Source organism: Rhizoctonia solani, chromosome 16 (genome assembly GCF_016906535.1).
Source record: "Rhizoctonia solani chromosome 16, complete sequence".
In the NCBI taxonomy this organism is placed as follows: domain Eukaryota; kingdom Fungi; phylum Basidiomycota; class Agaricomycetes; order Cantharellales; family Ceratobasidiaceae; genus Rhizoctonia; species Rhizoctonia solani.
The window spans coordinates 3,142,898-3,156,572 of NC_057385.1; the positions used below are offsets into that span (position 1 = coordinate 3,142,898).

The 13,675-nt window shown below is 48.2% G+C and overlaps 3 protein-coding genes across 3 annotated transcripts; all 3 read right to left on the minus strand.

Annotated features, from left to right (window-relative positions):
* Positions 1-294: 294 nt before the first annotated feature.
* Positions 295-2,427, minus strand: RhiXN_02275 (regulator of G protein signaling domain protein; the record flags this gene model as incomplete). The annotated part of the gene is made up of 6 exons (XM_043322094.1): positions 295-1,203; positions 1,322-1,617; positions 1,677-1,969; positions 2,019-2,077; positions 2,133-2,191; positions 2,247-2,427. The coding sequence occupies 6 exons, from the start codon at positions 2,425-2,427 to the stop codon at positions 295-297; spliced, it is 1,797 nt and encodes a 598-aa protein (XP_043187917.1).
* Positions 2,428-4,103: 1,676 nt separating this feature from the next.
* Positions 4,104-6,296, minus strand: RhiXN_02276 (RGS domain-containing protein; the record flags this gene model as incomplete). The annotated part of the gene is made up of 6 exons (XM_043322095.1): positions 4,104-5,155; positions 5,228-5,521; positions 5,579-5,859; positions 5,935-5,993; positions 6,040-6,098; positions 6,146-6,296. The coding sequence occupies 6 exons, from the start codon at positions 6,294-6,296 to the stop codon at positions 4,104-4,106; spliced, it is 1,896 nt and encodes a 631-aa protein (XP_043187918.1).
* Positions 6,297-8,363: 2,067 nt separating this feature from the next.
* RhiXN_02277 (RGS domain protein) lies at positions 8,364-10,741 on the minus strand (the record flags this gene model as incomplete). The annotated part of the gene is made up of 5 exons (XM_043322096.1): positions 8,364-9,856; positions 9,923-10,212; positions 10,324-10,355; positions 10,426-10,484; positions 10,546-10,741. The coding sequence occupies 5 exons, from the start codon at positions 10,739-10,741 to the stop codon at positions 8,364-8,366; spliced, it is 2,070 nt and encodes a 689-aa protein (XP_043187919.1).
* Positions 10,742-13,675: the final 2,934 nt, after the last annotated feature.

Here is a 13,675-nt window from a genome sequence, read left to right on the forward strand (position 1 = left end):
GCCCCTCACAAAACCCGGCTGGAAATGATGGAAAGCGATCTTCTCTCCGGGCCCTTCCGCACCTATGACCACCACAACGCGTAGCTTTGACAGTAACTGAAACCTCAACTCCACCCCCATTTGGCTGAATTTCAAACGGTAAACGGCTCCGTGACTTCAATATGGTAATTATAAAATGATATACAATAGAGCGCGTACAAATATAGCAAGTGGAGCGCGTCTGAATTCATCGAACCAGGCCAATCGCCAAGCCGCATGTTACCACAGATGCGACGATCGCCGACCTCACGGTAACTACCCAATGCGCTCGCCGTACCAATGGAGAATGTACCAAGTCATCGGGCCAAAAAGCCGCCGCGGCCATGGCGATTGTCTTTGCACTCGCCCGACCTCTGAGGCTTTGCTGCCCCTCCGGCTGCAGTTCGACTCTATGGAAAATAGATCCAATAGCGTGCGGCGGCGTTGTGCAGCATATTCGGGTGCTTCGACAAGTGGCGCCAGAGGTTCTGGGGAGGACCCTGGATTGACATGAGGCTGGGTTGGCTCTCTATTAAATCCTACGGTGATAAATGTGTTGGCGGGTGCGGGTAGAGAATCCGCCTCGGCAGATAGAAATGGCCCAGGGGCATCTTCCTCGAATGCATCTGAAATGACGATCCCAAAGTCATTTTCCTCTGAATAAACAGGGCTGTCTACTTTCATCTCGACTGGCCATTCCACCACTGCGTTCCTTCGTGTCCCATAGTCCCAATCCCAATTTGCGGGCCTAGCCCTTTGCTTGCTTGACATCAACCGCGAGCGACGCGCGAGTAGATTCTTTGTCCGCCGCGCAGGAGGCAATGTATATTCGACCTTTGTCGCCGAGGTCGAAGTCGAGTCGGGAATTTCGTTATGCTGTTCCTTCAACTCGGAGAATTCTGGCACCGATCTCGTTGTCGGCTCACTTCCCCTCCGGGAACCTAGACGCGCCAATGGGTAGTACGATCGTCGGGGTTGCGGCAGGGTCGGCGTATTAACCAAGGGAAGTAAATTCGAAGTCGTTGATGCCTTCCGACTGCAGGAATATGTCGACTCTTCAGCGTCATTAGGAACCAACGCGAGCGAGTATACCGGCGGCGGTGCTGTGCCCACGGGCAATGGCCTCGCCACCTCGTATGGTAGGAGCTGACGAGCATCGCCAGTGACATAGACCACAAGGCAGTGCTAGAGAGGGAGAAACCATGGCCAAATAGCATCAGCATTACGAGCTTCTAAAGCAGGGGCCGGACGCTGGGTGCTTAACCCTTAATCGAAGTGGATTGATTAAAACCGGCCGGCTTACATTGTTCGCGCTGACCAACATGAACCAAATCCCAAACCAGATTATTGGCAGACTCCCAGCGATATAGCCCCGCCCGCGCGACATGACTCCCATGGACCACATAGCCAGCCCCCATGCTAGGATAGCTGCACCTCCGGTGAACCCGATCGAGCTATGGATAAGTCCAGAGTTGCAAAACGCGATACGGAGAAACCGAGCAAAAGCCTTCTCAAGCAACGTATCAACTTGTTGTTGAATCCCATCGAAGAGACCTGGTTCGGGTTGATTTGGGAAGGAGGGAAGCTTATATGTGAATTCTGGCAGTGGTTTGAAAATGTTAACCTCGTCGGCAGTATGCAGATAAAAGGCATCATACCTTGATGTTCTCCGCACTGCGGAGGATAGTTTGGTATGTTCAGCACTTTGTAAAGGATTTTGTCGTCGAGTTTAAGTCGATAGGGTGCTCCAGGCTCGAAGAATAATGCTTTAGCACTCGTGAACTCCTCCTTTAGCCGACGGTCCTGGCAATCCTTGAGGCGCTCCCAAAGATCCCGCGAGCGGCATATGCCCTTTGATGAACCTGAAACGCTGGCCCCCGCAGCTGGGAGTACGGATTCCGACCATTCTTGGTACAATCTGCGATAGTTCTGAACCCATTCGTGAAAGTATCTGCTAGAGTGTAAGGCGTGGTACAAGGATGGAGTGATAATCTACCCACAGACACTCAATCGTCCCGTCTGCATGCTGCAGAAAGTCCTCAAAGTCCTGTCTCGACAACTGCGGAAAGGGATTGGGTATTGAGCAAACTCCGGGTTCGGATGAGCATACGTACTGGAGGAAGATGTTTATCCTCGATAACATCTTGCAGAGTGACGTTGAATCTGGGCGCAACTGGGATAAATTTAAGTTTATTGATTAGCCAGAATATTGGGGGGTAATTACTTACGAAACCACTTGTAATGCTCCTCCTGTGCCGGTGGCGGAGGGCGGATAATACGCTGACCCACTCTCCTCAGGGAGCCAAGCGTGAAAAAGTGTCCTGGAGGCCGTTCCTCGATAGGCTGGCGTCGTCTCCGGGACCGTAAGGGCATGCCGGATGCTGAAGGAGAAGGAAGAGCGCTACGCATAGCATGCTTACGCTTAAGGTCGTGGTAGAGTTTACGAGACGTTGGTTCGAGATTCTAAACGCGCGATTGGTGACACATTCTGGTGAGGACAAAGGACCCTAGTTCAATTTCAACTCTAGTCTGCCTTCTTTTCTCGATCGAGGTCCCATCAGGCACTTGCAGCCTCTTGTTTACTGCTATCCATACGTATTTATCAAACCAGTCCCGCAGGTTAGATGCCTGCTTTGCCCGCAGCACTCTGCGTTCCCAGCGCTAAGTTACCAGTCCATCCAGTCCCACTCCAATTTGTCAGAAATGTGGCACATTGCGACGCTTGTCGACTGGTCCTGCCTGGGGGAGACAGCCCATCCGTACTGTACGTCCACAAGGGGAAAAAGAAAGCGCACCGGGTGAGAACCCCCGCGGCACTTTCTACATATTTGGCACTCCACACGCATAACTCATTGTTATCTCGGCTCGTGCCTGGTTTAGCCAAGGAGACATACTCGGCGAATCCCATATAGACATATTCAATACCCAATTTTTTGTAGTGATTTGATCGGCTCCTCGATATTAACTTACTCGTACGGTAGTGCTGTCTTGTGGTGTGCAGCGGAAGTGAATCTTACATAATTAAGGCTGTCAGCCTAAGAGCGTCGGCCAGTTTGGCCCGCATGAATTACCCCTAATCCCAAACCACATTTTCCCAGGTGACGTCCCCGACATTGCGATGTAAATCATAGACACGCAAATAGCCGAAGTAGTATTGGTCAGGTATCCACACTAGGCCTGGGTTTGACGTTTTATTGACCGTATTGACCGGTAAACCACGCTTATCAACAGACCTGTGCCAAAAGTCGCCGCAAATACCAATTTTTGGCACTTGACTTGTCCTGAAAGTGAAATCTATCCAACTACCGCACTGCTCGTTCGAAAGATTAGCGCTCAAGTCAACGAGCCACGGGCCGAGTTTCAACACTATCAAGTAGAGTGATAGCCCTTTCCGACCTAAAACGGCCAGGGATGTGAAAGGGAAAGAACTTGGACATATGGAAACTCAACGCGAGCTAAAACTATATCGAACTTCTCAAACTAAGATATTTAGCGAGGAGACGAGATATCTTGTATCATCCATCTGACATTCTAGTTCCTAAACCGCAACTGAGGTATGGTATATTATAAGCGCCGGCTGCCTAAGAGTATGACGTCAATCTACAGTGACCAGCGCCAACGTAGTGCCACTGCTCCGAGTTTCTTCCGTACCTGGACCTGAACAACTCTGTACTTGGGTGGTTGTTATGCACTTAAAGCCTGAGCTACATCGAAATGTTAGTTAAATTTGGCGGAATATCTCTGGAGAAATTTGTATAATCAACACGTCTCGTTAAGTCCGCGTTGCCTCGATCAATGTTTGGTCTTAATTTCGAGGATCAATCACGTGAATTTACTTGAGCCCTTATCGATTTGTTGGCCTGATGCGCACGGGTTTACGATGATTAACACGACAGTATATATATTAATAAATTCTACTACTACTACTACTACTACTATTACTATGACTTCGCAATAAACAAATATTTGAATTGAAAGGGTGAAAAGTTGTTCCAAACTTGTACAAAGACATCGACAATTACATAGTCCATCATGATATACACGTCACAAAGATTCAAAAATAAACTGAACGAACATCTGATGTGCTAACGAATTAATCCCAATGTCATGCCAAAGGTTACCACAAGCGAAATAGCTGCCGTCCTCCAAATTATCACCCACTGCGCACGTCGAACCAAGGGAGAATGTACAAGGGTCATTGGCCCAAGCAGCGTTCGCGGCCAGGGTCGATACAGCTCGCCTCCAGCTTCAAGATCAGACGATTTACTGCCCCTCCGACTCCAGCTCGGGTAATCAATCGTCAATGTTTCGGCGATGGGTGTATAGACATCAGGCATGGTTCGCCGTCTCGGGGCGGCTTGATCGGGCAGTTGAATCAAGGGAGCAAGACGGTCGAGTGATTCAGGCGCACTGGGCTTCCAGTCTTGTTGCAATGTTGAGTAATCTCCATTTGAGACTAGCGTCGGGGGAATCGTCCAAGGGGACGGACGATGGAATCGGTCATCCGGGGTATCTTCGTGGTAAGCATCGGATACGACAATCCCGAAGTCGTTTTCTTCGGTAAAAGGGCTATCAGGTCTTCCCTCTGGACCAAATCCGGCTGCCTGCAGCTCGGAAGTAAGGTCTAACGCGGCGTTCCGTCGTGCGTAAGTCAACTCGAATGTAGCTCTGGGTGTTTGGGTCACTGATATAGGTAGAAGGGATGCTGCCAACTCGTTTGCCTGTTCGACATCGAGTACGAGAGATGCGCGTGGCAAATTCTTTGTTCTTCTTGCTGGAGGCAAAAGTTCAACCGCGGCCCTTCGATCAAGCATCTTCTGATCCGCTGACTTGATGGTGAATTCTTTTTTATGTTGCCCCCAGATCCTCAGTACACCTTCGCTCCATCTTCTTTTTCCATGTATCTGGGACTGATATGTCGGTTGAGGAGATGGTAAGGGCGGAGTCGCAAGGGGAGGCCCGTGAGATGCACCGGATGGTTTTCGGCCGAACGAATAGGACGAAAGGGTCGATGTGTCATTGGGTGCGGGTGCAATAGAGAATATGGGTGGAGCAACAGCACCCGCGGGAAGAGCCTTGCTATCTCCCAAGGGAAAAGTTGTCGCGCGTAGCCGGTTGTGTAGACCCCAAGGCAGATCTAGAAGGAAGATTCGTCAGTGTTCCAAGCTCCTCGGATGCGCTGTGCCATAGAAACGAAGGCAACTCACACCACTCGAAGTAACCAACAAGAACCATACCCCTATCCATATCAATGGCAGCCCTCCAGCAATATGTCCCCTTTGGTGGGATATGATACCCAAGCACCATAATGCAAGACCTGCAGCAAGGATACTCAAGCCAAGGAGATGGCCCAAGATGCAATGAATCAGACCTGCATTGCAAAACGCAAGTCGGAGGAAACGGGCAAATGCAGCCTCAAGGGTTTGGTTGACTTGTTCTAAAATGGGGTCAAAGATACTGGGCTCCGGTTGATTAGGGTACGAAGGCAATCTATCAGTGAGTTCTAGAAACAGTGGTGCATGTTAGAACGGTTGCATTCAATCAAAACATTCCAACTCACGCTGTGAGGGAGGTAGGTTGGGGATGAGTAGCACTCGGTCCCGAAGGCTCGCATCGATGTTCAACCTCATCGGAGCACCAGGCTGGAAAAATGTGGATTTGGCAGACGAGAATTCATCCTTCAGTTGGCGATCTTGGCAATCCTTTAGGCGCTCCCAAAGTTCTCTGGAGTGGTAAAGATACTTGGAGGAACTGGGGAGGCCAACTGTCACAGAGGGGAGAACTGATTTAGCCCATTCACGGTATCGCTCGCGATAGTTGTGGACCCATTCGTGGAAGTATCTAGCGTAACGTAACGTGAAGAATGGAGGGGCGGAGAGCATGAGGCATAATAGATAAACAGAAAAATATACGCACAGGTTTGACGCCAAACCTTCGACATGGTGCAAGTAGTCCTCGAAGTCTTGTCGTGAGAGCTACACAATGAGTGTGGGATGTGGAAAGTAAAAATATCACACCCACGGGAGAAGGATGTTTATCGGCGATAACGTCTTCGAGTGATATGCGATATTTGGGTGTAACTGAGATCGCTTTAGAACCACAGGTATTGGATGCTAATGAAACTCACTAAACCAAGAGTAACGTTCCTCTTCTGAGGCAGGCGGCGGATTCCACAGACGTGACCCAAGCGACCTAAACGAGCCGATAGAAAACCAATGTGGAGGCGGCCTCTGAGCTCGGGTACGCCTTCGCTGTTGTCGTTTGCGAGCAATGAGCATCAGCCCATGCGCCAATGAGGCGAAGGGAAAGGGGGAGAATCGTAGATGCCATGACGCACAGAGACTTAAGAAGGAATGGCTGTGGAGTGTTTAATCTATTGAAGCGTTGTAATCGGATTGATACATTGCTTCTTGCGGTACCGTGGCGGTAGCATTCGGCGGTTGGATCTCACAAAGGTAATTCCTCCAGGAACTACAGGTCATCGTTTCCAATTCCTTCTTTGATCAAACTATAGCTATACTAAGTTTACCATCCGCGCCAGTTCACTCAGCACTTTTTTTTTTATTCTTTTATTCTCCCACTATCACACTCGATACAAACGCTCCCCAAATCTCTTAATGATATCTCGCTGCTACCCATGAGCCGCAGCCGCAGCCCCAGGCCACCTCCGGGCAGTTTGTGTGGCGGAATTGGCCCGATTCAGGTGAAGGCCCTTCCTGGACCCCAATCCATAATACCAGAAGTTGCTTTCGTGCGCCTCGACATATACGCTGCCCGATTTTGAAGCTGATTAGGTGATCTAATCAACATGAGGCTTGGGCATTTCATTGATTCCGCTGAAATTAGTTCACTTAGTTGTCGGGCTGCGTCTTACTACACTCAGTTGTCTCGGCGACACGTCCAGCGCAGGGTAGCGGATCATTTGAGAAAGAGACAAGAAGGTTATACGGACTCATCCTCAAGACTCTAGGTGCGATTAGTTACTATGCAACGTCTAGTATGCATTTCATATTGTATTAAACTCACATGTGAATCCGGGACATCTAGGCCGATTGAAATTTACTCTGCGTGTCTTGTGCATCTATCTTCTCTCAAGCACTGGGCTTGAAATCCCGATAGCATTCAGTCCCCTTACCGGTATGCCCTACTCCCGGAATGTTCTGCGGCCCTGTACCTTTGGTTTCTGATGCACCTTGGCTCCTTTGGGCGAACATAACGTCCTTGTTTTTCATACAAGTTATAAGAAACAAATATACTAGGCAATAGACGTTCTAGAGCATTTGCCATCCCGGTAGCGGGCAGGCCTGGACACTGGGTTTATTGTATAGTCTTCGCTTGAGAGTAAACTGCCCCTAGTTTCGTACCTGATGGAAACACCAAACGGTTTCTTCGCGTGCTTAGTGATGGGAGAGCACTTTACATAATTCGTCAAGGTTTATAGATAGCCAAGCTCAAGTAAACTTGAAAGTTACACTGTGAGTATGAGCAATATTATGCTTTCCAACTGCGTTTTGTCCACGCTAATTAACATTCTGACTGCCCATATTGGGTACTGGTTCGTGAGGAAGACTATCGTCTTGAAGGTTTCATCTTCGGCGAAAAGAAAAAAGTATAATAGAGTTATATTAAGTACGCATACACACGGATCATGGTATACATATCAATTCCACCCTTGTCCAGAAATGACGGTGATAGGTCATATTGAAATGAATTGACACCTTTTAGTCATAAGGTTTCCTATCAAACTTCCCGGCCGCCGTGTCAAAGCCGTGCCAGTGGGGGGTTTCCTACCTGAGGCCGCACGGAGATCTCAGCTTCCTTGGGTTCCCTGTTCGGGTGAATCAGGTCCACCCACCAATGATTGAAGAGCGACTACATAATGTTGCCACAATTAAGCTAGGGTGCTCATGCATCGATCGGAAGATACTCACCTTGCTGCCTGGCGAGCGGTCAAACCCAGCGTGTTACTAATATATATGTATATATTGCATAAGTAATCATGCCTAGTTGTCGAATCATCTGAGTTCGATGCATCATAATTTGGCACCCTGTGTCGTGTACGAGGTGATGGCGCATTCGAATCCTTCGATAAGCCGGGGAATAGGGGTTGAGCCAGTGGGTCCGCTGTTGTTCCCTCGATGTCAACAAACTCAGACTAAACGGTGATTAATTAGAGGTGCCAACCACCCCAATCGGATTGAAATTGGTAAATCTGTTGGTTCGGAGGCCAGACCCCAGAAGAGCACCTGCTATCTGTAAAATCATGTGTTAGCTCTTGGAGATAAGCAATATGTTTATGTGCTTAACGCATACATGGCATCCAATAGTATCACGAGTGTGTAGTATCAACGAATCAACCCCAGTGTCAGACCGAATGTCACGGCAGTCGCAATAGCCGCCGTTCTCCAAGTTGTCACCCAATGAGCCCGTCTGACCAGCGAAGAGTGGACGAGTGTCATAGGGCCGTATAGCGTCCGCGCCCACGGGTAGTAAAGTTCGGGCCCTTGTTCGACTTCGGAAGATTTGCTTCCTCTCCGCGTTTCGACAGTCACCAAATTGATCGTAAGCCCATCATTCTCATGACGTATGGAAGGGTTGACACATGCGAATACGTCGGGCATTGTTCGTCGACGTTGCATGGCATGTTCGGGCAGTTGTATGGATGGTACAGCGACATCCTGCCCCAGAGGTGGAAGCCACGTCGAGGCATAAGGCGGCTGAGCTATGGGTTGAGCTTCGTTATTCAAGGCAAGTGCCGGATATTGATGAAAGGTACTGGAGAAATGATGCACTTCTGGAACTTCTCGTCCAAATGCATCGGACACGACGATTCCGAAGTCGTTTTCCTCCGAAAAGGGGCTGTCTGGTCGTTCTTCTATCTCCATCAGTTCCATCGACAAGTCTACCACTGCGTTTCTCCGTTGCGGCAGCTCGGAAGACGATCCCTTAGACGAGGGGCTAGTAGCAGGTTGATGTACTTGCAAGACATCTACATGTTTCACACTCATGGCAAATGAGCTGCGGGGTAGGTCCTTGGTTTGACGTGGTGGTGGTAGATCCGTTGTCGTTTTCTGGTCAAAGACCCGCGGGTCGGTCGGCTTACTGTTGCACAGCGGCCTTCCAACCATCTTCAGTACACCTTCTCCCCGTCTTCTCTCTAAAAGAGCGTGAAAGCCAAAAGTATTTTCAGAAGTCGAAAATGCTGTGCTGGTAGTGGGGAGTAAACTGGAGCCATTTGATCGGCGTCGGTGGCATGAATATGAAGAGGATTCAACATCGGTCGGGCCGGGAGCAGGTGCAGGCGCAAGGGAGTAGACAGTGGACGTACCACATCGGGTGGCAGAGGTCTCTTGATTTCCCAAGGATATAGCTGGCGGGCATCGCCTACGTACTGTTTCGAAAATTTCCAGATGTAAGATAATGAGAGATACACACCTGTCACATAAACTGTGAGACAATGCTGAAAATTCAAACCCAATGTAAGTCTCGTGTAAGGTTTGTTCGAGGACGAGTCTATGGAAGTTGTATATGAGCGAACTCACACCACTCAACGTCACAATCATAAACCATAGCCCAATCCAAATAAGCGGCAAGCTTCCAGCGACATAGCCTCGCTGGTACGAAGTCATTCCTTTAGTCCACATGACAATCCCTCCGGCAAGGGTTAAAAAACCGCCGCATGCGCCAGGTACATAGTGCATCAGGCCCGCATTGCAGAATGCCATTCGGAGAAAGGTAGCAAATGATGTATGGAGGGCGTCACGAACATGACGTAGAATAGGGTCGAAAATACCAGGCTCGGGTTGATTTGGAAACGAAGGCATCTTGTTTGTATGCTCTGAAAAATGGGCAACGCAACCGAGCTATAACGTCAACAATATCTTCTCAAAGCATGAAGGCGTACCCTGTTCATCATACGGAGGCGGAAGGTTGGGAATGAGTAAAACACGATCGACATCTTCATTTGAGATATCCAGTCGCCAAGGTGCCCCAGGTCGAAAAAACATATCTTTGGCCAGGGAGAACTCTTGTCTCAACCCAGGATCTTGACAGTTTTTTAAACGCTCCCAGAGTTCGCGCGGCCTGTAAGCGCCTTTGGACGAGCCAGGGAGGTCGATGCCAGCAGTAGGAAGGACAGACTCGGCCCAGTAGTTGTAGATTTGACGGTAGCGGTAAACCCATTCATAAAAGTATCTGTATCGGATGAGTGCCCGATATAAAGCAGAGACAGACAGTGTCATAACGTGGTGCAAATAATTGGCTGAAATTGATACTGACAAGTTTCCCAAAGATCCCTCCACATACCGAAGATACTCCTCAAAATCATGTCGCGAGAGCTAGAAATGTTTCGGACGAAGTTGGTTGGTTGGTTAGCCTTGACTCCTCGTCAGACTTTGATATGCGTACCGGAGATAGATGTTTGTCGGCAATAACGTCTTCCAGTTGCACCGTGAACCTTGGCTTTACTGAGAGGATAGCTGTTAGACTAGTGTTCGAAGGTGCCAAACAATATGATAGTCAACCTACCAAGCCAAGTATATCGCTCTTCTTTAGCAGGAGGAGGAGGGTTCCACAAACGTTTACCGAACGATCTAAGAGATCCAAATGTGAACCAATGAGGCTGGGGTCTCTCTATTTCCGGGCGCCGTTTTTGGCGCCGTTTGCTAGGGCGTAGCATTAACGCTCGCCCCGTAGGGGCAGAGGGATATTGGGGAGGAAACATGTGGGGGACGATACATGGTGGACTTAAAAGCGAATGAAGTGGAGCGTCTCGATCACTTGCACAGCGTAGTGCTTCTGAAACGTCAATCCGATTGATACATTCTTGTTACGCGGCCATATACACCCATCCCACGGCCGAGACTGACAATTGTTTCTCCAGGGGTCTGACAGGAGAACATTCTTTGACCGAACACTCCGTCGATCACTAGGCATTGACCGTATTTTAGTTTACCCGGAAGTTCCTTGGGTCACTTGCTTCTAACAAGGCATCCCTAATTCTATGTGCTACATTCCGTCCTGCGCTCTACTTTAGATGTATATGCGAATATTACCTCCTAACCCGATGGCATACAGCCGCTATCCAGCCACCATCAAAATCCTTTGTCTTGGGTGCTCAAATCGGCCCGGAGACAACGGCTGATGTCATCCAAAAAACCCACGATTCTTCAACGTACATCAAGAGCCAAAAACATCATTTTCATCTATCCAAATATGGCATCTAACCGATCGCACGCCGTGTTCAATTAATCAATACCTAATATTGGTCTGGGTGGTGGTTTGGTGAATGGTCTACATACACTCTGCTTCAAGGTGACCTTAGAATACACTTTCGGTTGGGCTTTGCCTTATCCGCGCGACAACCCCACGTACACCACCGGCATGGGGCTCTTACCCCCCGAATAAGTTTGAGAAATGCAAAAGGTTGCACGTGGTCATTCAAAGCTGAAATTTTACATAATATGGGGTATATGCGTGCTTCAACCCGGCATGCTGCTCACCTTAATGAGATTAGAAAACCAAGCATTGAGCGTTGCTAGTATTTATAACTTTTAGTATTATTAAAATCAAGTCTCATTACGTTGATTGGTACATTGCCTCGAGAAATCTATACCCTTTATAAAATAGGTCTGAGTCTATTTTTTTGCATGATAACCTTTGTTTAATTGTGCCTGGGAGATCGTAGAGTGATTTGTGCCAATGGTGCATAATTTTTCCTTACGCTGATTTGAGGGTGCCCCCAAGGGCTTGACAACACACCTAGTCTCAACCTGGTATGTATTTCGTTCCAGGCAACGCCTCGGAGTTGGAATCTCCGCTGAAAGATAAAGTAATAGTTCTCAATCTGTTAAATAGCTGAGGCCATGCTCCACAGCTTCGACGACTCGATCCAGCCCGTCAGGTTATGAAAACCTAATCATGTATCTGCGACGTAATGACAAAGTTAAACGTCGAATAAATTCATTGAGGGTTCGACTATCGCTGCACACAAGCAGCACGTTCTTAGTTTTATGAATCAATAAATAGACTACGAGCTCAACGCCTTGGTCTGTCCGCGTGTAGCCCACCTATGCTGCAGTTCTATAGTACCTATGAACTCTGATCATAAAAACCTTGAACCAATGTATATTATCCCATAAAAACGAGGGTACTAAAGCCAATCAAAAATATTACAGATTTTATAGCAATCTGCCCGAGTATATTATGCTTATACCCCTGTCTGTTTGAGGAAAGCTTGCCAAAATGTTTGCTTCTACGGGGAATGGAGGGATAGGCCCTCAGACCTAAAAGGGGTAATCCTATGGTAGAACTTGGCCTACACTCCAACTATTCCCATATCAAAAACCTTCCAGGCTAGGTCTGGTTGTTGCTCTGGGGGGGTAGGCACACGGGTTTGCTAAGAAGAAGACCGCATGCAATACCACACTTCCTCCATTGGGAAGGACCTTCTACTCAAATCTATAACTCGAGTTTCCTTGATCCTATTGTGCTGGGATACGATAATATGGCTGGGTATTGCCTTTGAAGACCATTACTCTCAAAGTAGGATATAAAGAAAACTAAGATAACTCCCCAGATTCGAAATGGCGCATAATTATTTTAAACTACATAACCCCATCAAAAAAGATCATTTTGAATGTTGGCCAATTGAGCGTAACGGGAGTTCCCTGCTCTCGAATATATGCCATTTCAGACTTTGAATGTAACGATGTCTGCAGCCAGGCTGAACGATATGTCCTATTCAGGGGAACACCCTGTCAACGGGTAAATTTACTTTAGACAACATATTCCGCCCGACGAATTGCTCCTGACATACGGTAAAACTGTCCTTTTCGATTATTTCTGAGCCGATGGCTCCATGTTGAACTTATTTTTGCTGTGGATCGCTTCAACCCTAGCCCAGTGTCTCCCAGCCGCGCAAATGGTTATAAACGAGGCGCCATTGAAAATGACACGACGCGATGTATATTGGTCCCGAGTTGACGTCTTTGGCCGTATCCGTCGATGCCAATCCAGCGGGGCTATTCCGTTTGGCTCGTACGAACATTTTCGATGGTCTCCCGGCAATTCCCACGGCTAGGTCGAAAGCTTTATATATCACTCACAAGACTGGAGTAGAAGTCCTGTTTCCTTGTTAAAGTTCGGGATATCCGACGTATGTGTCGTACGTAGTATTCCTGCCATGAAAAGTAAGATAGTTATGACGATCGATCTGCAAGAAAGGATGTACCAAACTGGGACCATCGGTGGCGTCATAATCTACTGAAAGATAGGGAACACGGTTAGGAGCCCACACAGCGCCGGACCTCGAATGGCAGCCCCCGTTTACGTCCACTGATATGCGCCGCCATCACTCACCATAACACGGGGGCGAAGCCGCAAGTCGTTGATTTTTGTCGCATAGAGCCAAAGTTACCCTTTGGAGTAATTACCTGCCATGGCAAGTCGTTATCCGAAGTTTACGACATATCTATATTGGTAAGCTGCATCAGCAGTATTGTTTATAGACAATTTTACAGAATAAGATGCGATCTATGAGGTAGATTATTTGGCGAGTTTTCAATCGAAATTATTTTGTTGGATTCAATGTGTCACCCAGTAGCTAGGTAGCCTTCGTGGAAGAGGTTAATAGACTAAAATTCGAATCGGGAGCCAG